Source organism: Tachyglossus aculeatus, chromosome 2 (assembly GCF_015852505.1).
Source record: "Tachyglossus aculeatus isolate mTacAcu1 chromosome 2, mTacAcu1.pri, whole genome shotgun sequence".
NCBI classification, from domain to species: Eukaryota; Metazoa; Chordata; class Mammalia; order Monotremata; family Tachyglossidae; genus Tachyglossus; species Tachyglossus aculeatus.
In genome coordinates, this window is record NC_052067.1 from 85264863 (window position 1) to 85274467 (window position 9605).

The following is a 9605-nucleotide window of genomic DNA, read 5'->3' on the forward strand; positions in this document are numbered from 1 at the left end:
GAGTCAAGGATAATGCCAAAGTTACAGACTTGTGGGAAGGGAGAATGAAGGTGCTGCTTACAGTGATTTATTAATTCATTCAGTCTTATTCATTCATTTGCGCTTACTGTGGGCATGGCACTGTACTAAGCTCTTGAGAGAGTACAACAGAGCAGTGAGCAGACACATTTCCTGCCCACAGTGAGCTTACAGTCGAGAGGGAGAAACAGAGATTAATATAAAGAAATAAATTACATTATGATTACATCTATAATTATTTTATGTGGCCTATAAGTAGGGTGCACATTCTTCCCATATTTCCATATATTCCACATTCATTTTCTTCACCTCAGAGTTGATTCCCAGACTCTAGCCCAAAACAAAGAAAGTCAATGGAAAGAAGAAGCAGACTCTGACCAATTAATTTTACAACTTCTCCCTGATTTCTGTGAAGTCTGACCTGTTTTCTTTTACATCCTGTGCTCATGGGATGCCCTAACCCTCTTTGAACACAGCGGTGCTGAAAAGTTATGATGTGACAACCTGGGTTATTGTCAAACCAATAATCAAAGGAGAAAACTAATGAGATACCTTCACAGAGGCTGGAGCCAAGGGATTCAGCAATCACCAATCTAGCTACAAGAAATGCAAAGACAGGAATGGAGGGAGGGAGGGATGGAGGGAGGGCATGAAGAAGGGTGAGAGGGAGGGAGTATCTGTGTATATCCCTTTGAGGAGACAGAAGAAGAGCAATTCCTTCAGGGGATCAGAAGTTAATTTATATTCTGGAGCTCCTGGTAAACTTGGCTTCTGTTTTCCTCAATTCTGCTCTCCTGAGAGTCAATGTAAAGAAATAAAAATCTGTTACTACCTGCCATCAGCTTATTCCAAGATCTGATCGCCACATTCTCCGTTGGAAAAGCAGTTTGAGGCCATCATAACCCCTGGCTTTCCAGGGAAGGAGTGGGGTTGGAATCGCTCATGAGAGGTAAAAAGCTTTTTATCATATTTTATCTCCACTCATTTTTGTTCATAAAAATAATTTAGAAGGAAAGTGTGAGGGAGACAATACTCAAGTTTGCTAGTCTATTAAACTGACTCTAGTGAAATAAAGGGGGGGGGTTGTAAGGAATAAAAATAAATAAAAATATTGTATTTGTAAAATACTATGTCTAAAACAGAGGGAACATCTTAAACAAAACAACAAATTTTAAGCCATTTATTTAATCCTCCTTAAATGCCATGCTTCCTTTTTCATTTTGGTGTGATTGCTTTAAGAAACATGTCATATTCTTGAGCCTCATCATCGGCATTTACATGCTTACGGCACTGAGACACCAATTCTGGGTATTTATAGCCATGTTTCTTTGGATTTGGTCCGTTTCAGGCTTTTTTGCATTTCTTCCCTGTATTTTCTTTCCTCTAACCAACATCCGCCTTTCTGAAACTTTTGAGCAGTTTCTTGACAACTATGAAATGAGAGACCTAACACTGTGAAACTCCTCTATAAGTAGCTCAGTCCTTAATCTTTCTTGTTAGTGAATTGTATGTAAAACTACAGCTGATCTGGAATCCTTTATTTATTTAGCGTCTTAGTTTGCATTTTATTTGTTTGCTTCCAGATGAATTATCTTCCACTTTCTAAACTGACCTCCATTTTGTGTTGTTTCATATCCAGTTTCCAAGCACAGAACATTTTGTATAGCCAGAAAAGAGTTTAAGCCTAGGGCTTTGATAATAAGGGCTTAAAACAAAAGTGAACCAATTTCCAGTATTTTCTATCTGTCTAAGGCATAGGTCTCAATCCATTCCCTTGTCTTCAGCCAAAGAGAATCTGTTTTCTTCAACTAGCACCTAGGATATTCTCTCAACCCGCTTTTAGGCTAGAGAGCTACATTTAGGACAGGAAGTACTGTGGGGATACATTCATTTTGAAGTGATGCTGCATTTCATGCTCTAAGGTTCGAAGTTGGAGACAGTTTTGACGGACTGCCATAACTGACTCCTTTCATGGGAAACCTGAAAAATTTGGCTGTCTACATGTTTCTCAATGTAGGTAAAATTTAGAGAAGAAGCTACATGTGTATACTTTGCCCTTCAGATTTGGGAAAATCCTAAATTTATTGGATACCTGGAAAAAAAGACGGAACAAACTTAACCTTTCTTCAGACGACGATTATAGGAGCTCTACCTGTCATTGGCATTAAAGATCTTTTTCCATCTTTTACTGCTGTTTAATTTTACTGGAAAATTTTCTTCTTTCATTAGTTTTCGAATCAAGTGACTATAAATAATAGCTTTCAAAGCAAATAAGAGATGATAATGGAAACTTCATTTAAATTTTCAATATATCTGCCTCCTGTCCAAATTGAAGTTTGCTTACTCTGTTCTTATCTCCTGTGATTTTCAATTTCTCATGTTCCCAGCTGCTTTTGAGAAGATAAATGTTCAGAATAATCTCTGTAATTACCACCACCTGCAATTTATTATTATCAGGCTTCTCTTCTGCCCTGTGACCTTCTTGGAATAAACGCATAATTGAAGTACCAGGTATTAGTGTCAGTTTTATGATCAGTAATTATGATATAAATGTTATAAGCATTTTATAATTGATGAAATTTATGGGATGGAATTGACATTTTATTTATTTCAGCCTTCAAGTTGTATTTTAAGCAGCATATTTTATGGTCACCTTTTCAAAAATACAGATGTTTTTTACAAATTTTCTCACAAAATGATGGTCTGCATGCTAATTTTAAAAAGCCAAATGATATTGTTTCCAAGAAATATTTTGTGGTGTTGAAAAAGACAAAAATAAATCGATCAGATTAAGAACTAAAATTTGATAAGAAAAACATAATAATAATTGTGGTATTTGTTGAGCACCGACTGGGTGCCAAGGGCTGAACTCAGTGCTGGGGTAGGTATAAAATAATCAAGCTGGGTGTAGTTTCTGACTCACATGGGGTTCACAGTCTAAGCAGGAAGGAGAACAGCTATTTAACCCTCATTTTACAGATGAGGAAAATGAGGTAAGGGGAAGTGACTTGCCCAACATCCCCCAGCAGGCAGGTGGCAGAACCTGGATTAGAACCCAGGTCCTCTACTTCCAGGCCCAGCCTCCTTTCACTAGGCCACACTCCCCCACCAGTTTGTCATGACTGATTTTACTGAAAAATACTCCCTTCTTTTTCAAGAATGAAGGCTCTCCAGCTGCCTCTTTCAGTCTGGTGAAAATTGGTTTAACATAATATTGCCAGTCTCCGATTTCCCATTTACTAGAGAAGCAGCGTGGTTCGGTGGAAAGAGTGCCGGCTTGGGAGACAGAGGTCATGGGTTCTAATCCCACTATGCCACTTATCAGCTGTGTAACTTTGGGCAAGTCATTTAACTTCTCTGTGCCTCAGTTACCTCATCTGTAAAATGGGGAATAAGACTGTGAGCCCCACATGGGACAATCTGATTACCTTGTATCTACCCCAGCATTTAGAACAGTGTTTGGCACATAATAAGCACTTAGCACATGCTATCACTATTATTATTTCCACTAAGCCACACTGTTTCTCTAAATGGTAATTATTAAATGATTACTATGCTTACTATGTGCCAGGCACTGTACTAAGCATCATCAATCGTATTTATTGAGTGCTTACTGTGTGCAGAGCACTGTAAAAGCACTGAGGTAGATACAACATAATCAGGTTGGGTAGAGTCCAAGACCCACATTGGACTCGCAGTCTTAATCCCCATTATACGGATGAGGTAACTGAGGCACGAAGAAGTCATATAGCAGACAAGTCGTAGAGCCGGTCCTAGAAGTCAGTTTCTCTGATTCCCAGGCCTTGCTCTTTCCATTAGGCCAGGCTGCTTGTCTCAACATTAGTGAAGTATTTGTCCAATTTGATTGAATAGTCTTCTTATCTTCAGAAAGTGTGGAGTATCAAGCCAACTCCTCTTGAGCACCTCTTCACCCCTTTGAACACTTCTCTACTTCAGGTCTTCTTCAATCAAGTTTATAAATTTGTCTGGTTCTTTTAAGGTTGATGCAAGCTTTCTTAATTCCAAAATCTTTGCTGGTGATAAAGAGACCCTAATTTCTTCACCGGTTTTGTCATCTTGCATTGGATGCATTATGCTGTATTGCATTGTAACAAGGTATCAGAGCCACAACTACTTCAACTCAGGGTGTCGAAATAAAAGTATGGCTGAAATCTGAGTTACCCTGAATTGTCTTATTGTCCATTATTTTATTATAATACTATCTTCTAGAAATGATTCCAGGTTCTACTGGATTCGTTCATTGAAATCGCTGAGAGGCAGTGCTGCCTAGTGGATAGAGCATGGGCCTGGGAATCAGAAGGATCTGGGTTCTAATTCCAGCTCCACCGCTAGCCTGCTGTGTGACCTTAGGCAAAGTCATTTAACTTCTCTGTGCCTCAGTTACCTCATCTGTAAAATGGGGATTAAGACAGTGAGCTCAATGTGGGACAGGGGCTGTAACCAACCTGATTGGCTTGTATCTACCCCAGGGCTTAGTAAAGTTCTGGCCCATAGCAAGTGCTTAACAGATACCATAAAAATATAAAAATCAGAGACAGTAATTTTAAAATGTTTACAAATAATTTAAGAATATTAAGGAAAGCATTACTGGATCAGACCAATCGTTCATTTATATTTTTTTCTGACGGTAGCAACTGAAATGCTCAAAAGATCAACTCTATATTATTGTACTTCCCCAAGTGTTTAGTACAGTGCTCTGCACATAGTAAATGCTCAATCAATACAATTGATCGATTGATTGATTGATCAATGCCATCCTTGATACCCATCCTCATGGTTATGGAAGGACCATCTAACATCCCTTTCCTAGCCTCTAGTAATCCATGATGAACTGCTCATAAGTGAACTTATCCAAACCCAGAATCAACTCATATTTATAGTAATGTTTCATGTTTTCCCAAAAAGTTTCCTTTCTATTCTTTTATTTAAAATGCATTATCCCATTAGGAGTGGAAATTCATTGACAAATTTCTCAGGAATAAGAAAAGTGGACCCAAGACCTGCTGTCTGGAACAGAACAAACTAGAATGGATATAATATACATTCCTGCCAACTTGTCAAGTTGTCCAGAATTTGGAACTCAGTCCTGCCCTCCAACTTCCAGGCCATTTCATGTTCGGGTGATTATGTATTCAGTCATGTCTGGGGCTATGTTCATCACTATCTTTGGAAACCTGGTAATCATGATCTCCATATCCCACTTCAAACAGCTTCAATCCCCAACCAACTTCCTGATCCTCTCCATGGCCACCACGGACTTTCTGCTCGGCTTCATCGTCATGCCCTACAGCATGGTCAGATCTGTGGAGAGCTGCTGGTACTTTGGAAGTGGCTTTTGCAAATTCCACGCAAGCTTCGATATGATGCTGAGCCTTACGTCGATATTCCACCTTTGCTCTATTGCTCTCGATCGGTACTATGCTGTGTGTTATCCTTTGCACTACCCAGTTAAAATGACAAACGGGATGATAAAGAGATTGCTGGCATTTTGCTGGTCAGCCCCGGCTATCTTTGCTTTTGGCTTGGTCCTATCCGAGGCCAATGTCTCTGGCATGCGGAGCTATGAGATTCTTGTGGCGTGTTTCGATTTCTGTGCCCTCACCTTCAATAAGCTGTGGGGAACGATATTGTTTACCATATGTTTCTTCACTCCTGGTTCAATTATGATCGGCATTTACGGTAGAATTTTTGTCGTTTCCAAAAGGCACGCCAAGGTTCTCCGCAACTTGCCTGAACGTACCAATAGTGAAGTGAAAAAAGCTATATCAAAGAAAAAAGACAGGAAAGCTGCCAAAACTCTGGGAATTGTCATGGGGGTATTTTTGGCATGCTGGTTGCCTTGTTTCTTGGGTGTTTTGATTGACCCTTATCTGTACTTCTCTACTCCTATGATCGTGCTCGACCTCTCAGTATGGTTGGGCTATTTCAACTCCACCTGTAATCCATTAATCCATGGTTTCTTCTACCCATGGTTTCGGAATGCTCTTAAATACATCATAGCAGGCAAAATATTTAGCTCCCATTCAGGAGGTGTAAACCTGTTTCCTGAATCGCACTAAAAATATAAACGAGCAAGTTGGAAAATAAAAATGTGTTTATGCTAAATTAGGTAAATATGGCGGTCTAAGTGTCATGAGGGTATATTTCCATATGTTCTCTGATTGATTGATTTCATTTACCTCTCTCCCTGTCCTTCATATTCAGAAATCATTCAGACAAATGCTACATTTTTGCCGTAAGCAGGAGACAAATAAAAATTATTTTTTAAACCATTTGGGGATAGGCTGAGATAGTGCCAGCTGGGCCCACTGAAAGCCTCTTGTCTGAACCTGTGAAGATGCGATCACGCCAGGGAGACCACGCGACTGGCAGCTGCTCTGTGGGAGTGCTAGTGACACTGCACTATGCTGTTCACCCTACTGTCGGCCGACCTAGACTCCAACTGATGTCTCGACAGAAGGCAACACTCACAGAGTCTGAAGCTTTCAGGCCACTAACACTCCTTAGGTGCCCAATGGCATACCCAAAAATGCAGGAATGAAGCCCGGTCCCCAGCAACAGAAAAGTGTGGGCATAAGTCTAGACTGTGAGCCCCTTTTAGACTGTGAGCCCACTGTTGGGTAGAGACTGTCTCTATATGTTGCCAATTTGTACTTCCCAAGCGCTTAGTACAGTGCTCTGCACATAGTAAGTGCTCAATAAATACGATTGATGATGATGATGATAAGTCCCTATACAACAAGGAGGATCTTGGAAGCTTGGGGTGGTTTGGACTAGACTCTTTCCCCCTATAGACTGTCTTCCCCTCTGGACGGTAAGCTCGCTGTGGGCAGGGAATGTGTCAGTTTATTGTTATGTTGTACTCTCTCAAGTGCTTAGTACAGTGCTCTGCACACAGTAAGTGCTCAATAAGTAAAACTGGCTTACTGATCAGACCAGTCCAGCCTGGAACAGTGAGGAGCAGAGTTCCTGCTAACCCGTTGTTGGGTAGGGACCGTCTCTATATGTTGCCGACTTGTACTTCCCAAGCACTTAGTACAGTGCTCTGCACACAGTAAGCGCTCAATAAATATGATTGATTGAATGAATGAATGAATGGAAATATACTGCTATTACTAACTGGCTCATCTCAGTCTGCTTTCTTTATTTCTCTTCTTTCCTTGTGTATCTGCCCTGCCCCACCTCTTAGATTGTGAAACCCTTGGGAGCCAGTGACCCTGTTTGAATCAATGTGCCTGTATTCTCTCCAGCACGTAATCTAGAACTTTGCTCTCTTGGAAAGACTCAATAAACTCTTTTATTGAAACACAAATGTCTCCTTTGACTCCCAGACTCCCTCTTCTTCCCTTTCAAATTTTACTTCCCCTCTGCTACAGGAAGCACACTGGGAACCAATGAACTGCATCTGGAGTTGAACCACTGAACAGAGGTTCAAGGGAGTTGAAGTAAGTGTCTGCTGTGTGACCTTGGGCAAGTCATTTCACTTCTCTGTGCCTCAGTTACTTCAGCTGTACAATGGGGATTAAGACTGTGAGCCCCATGTAGGGGCAGGGATTGTGTCCAACCTCATTCCCTTGTATCTACCCTAGTGCTTACAACAGTATCTGGAACATAGTAAGCACTTAACAAATAGTATACATATTCTATAATAGTATATACATACTGCTATATACTATACTATATACTATATTATACAGTGTGTATCTATATACACACTGAGAAGCAACATGGCTTAGTGGAAAGAGCACAGGCTCGGGATTCAGAGGTCATGGATTCTAATCTCGGCTCCACCACTTATCAGTTATGTGACTTTGGGCAAGTCAGTTAACTTTTTTGTGCCTCAGTGACCTCATCTGTAAAGTGGAGATTAAGACTGTGAGCCCCACATGGGACAACCTGATTACCTTGTATCTACCCTAGTGCTTAGAACAGTGCTTGGCATATAGTAAGTGCTTAACAAATGCCATCATTATTATATATATATATATATATATATATATATATATACATACAAACTAGAGAGGATGTCATGGCTCTCCAACTGTCCTCTGTCCTCTGGAGATGTGTGTGAACTGCAGGGGTTTTATCAGTATATCATCAACTTCTGCCATCCACCGCCATCCATGCCTCTCCAGGGCCAGGCTGGGAAGACACTGTTCTCGGGGCCCCTGGCCACTCTGGCCTCCCTGTCCCCAACTCCAAACAGCGCGGTGGGGGCCCTCGGCTTGGCCCGGAGGTGAGTGCGGAGAGCGGGGCCTGCGGGACTGGGATCCTGGGATGAGAGGAAGCCCGGCCTGTCCCAAAGCGGGATTGGGGTGTAATGGGACCGGAATATTGGAAAGAAACAACATTACCCAGTGGAAAGAGCCCAGGCTTGGGGGTCAGAGGTCACGGGTTCTAATCCCTCTCCACCACTTGGCAGCTATGCGACTTTGGGCTGGTCGCTTAACTTCTTTGTGCCATTGTTTCCTCATCTGTAAAATGGGGATGAAGACTGTGAGCCCCACGTGGGACAACCTGATTTCCTTGTATCCCCTGGTGCTTAGAACAGTGCTTGGCACATAATAAGCACTTAACAAATGCTATTATTATTATTATTACTATCAACTGCATGTATTGAGCACCTACTGTGTGCAGAACACACAGTAGAAGTATAAGTCATGATCTCTGACCTCAAAGAGCTTACAATCTAATGGTACAAAAATGAATAAATATACAGTGGCTAAAAGAGAGACAAATGGTAGTAAGCATGGCCAAGTAGAATGAGTAATAATCATTATTATTGTTATGGTACTTGTTAAATGCCTATTATTAATTAATTAATAATGGCATTTGTTAAGTGTTTACTATGTGCAAAGCACTGTTCTAAGTGCTGGGGAGGATACAAGGTGATCTGGTTGTCCCACATGGGGCTCACAGTCTTAATCCCCATTTTACAGATGAGGTAATTGAGGCACAGAGAAGTTAAGTGACTTGCCCAAAGCTGACTATTGGTGGAGCCGGAATTTGAACCCATGATCTCTGACTCCCAAGCCCGTGCTCTTTCCACTGAGACACACTGATTCTCTGTTCATTCATTCATTCAATCATATTTATTGAGCACTTACTGTGTGCAGAGCACTGTACTAAGCACTTGGGAAGTACAAGCTGGCAACGGATAGAAACGGTCCCTACCCAACAACGGGCTCACAGTCTAAAAGGGGGAGATGGACAACAAAACAAAACATGTAGACAGGTGTCAAAATAGGCAGAAAAAGCAGAATTAAAGCTATATGCACATCATTAACAAAATAAATAGAATAGTAAATATGTACAAGTAAAATACATAGAGTAATAAATCTGTACAAATATATATACAAGTGCTGTGGGGAGGGGAAGGAGTTAGGATGGAAGGGATGGGGAGGAGGAGAGGAAAAAGGGGGCTCAGTCTGGGAAGGCCTCCTGGAGGAGGTGATGTGTGAAGTGCTGAGCTAGATACAAGTTAATCGGGTTGGTCACCATCCCTGTCCCCTATGGGGCTCACACTTTTAATCCTCTAGACTCTGAGCCCGTTGTTGGGTAGGAAC

General features: G+C 41.3%; 1 protein-coding gene across 1 annotated transcript; it reads left to right on the top strand.

Moving 5' to 3' along the window:
• The first annotated feature begins 5066 nt into the window (after positions 1-5066).
• LOC119923021 (trace amine-associated receptor 3-like) lies at positions 5067-6098 on the top strand. Its single transcript, XM_038742606.1, has one exon. It carries the CDS (start codon positions 5067-5069, stop codon positions 6096-6098), a length of 1032 nt encoding a protein of 343 aa, XP_038598534.1.
• The last annotated feature ends 3507 nt before the right edge of the window (positions 6099-9605 follow it).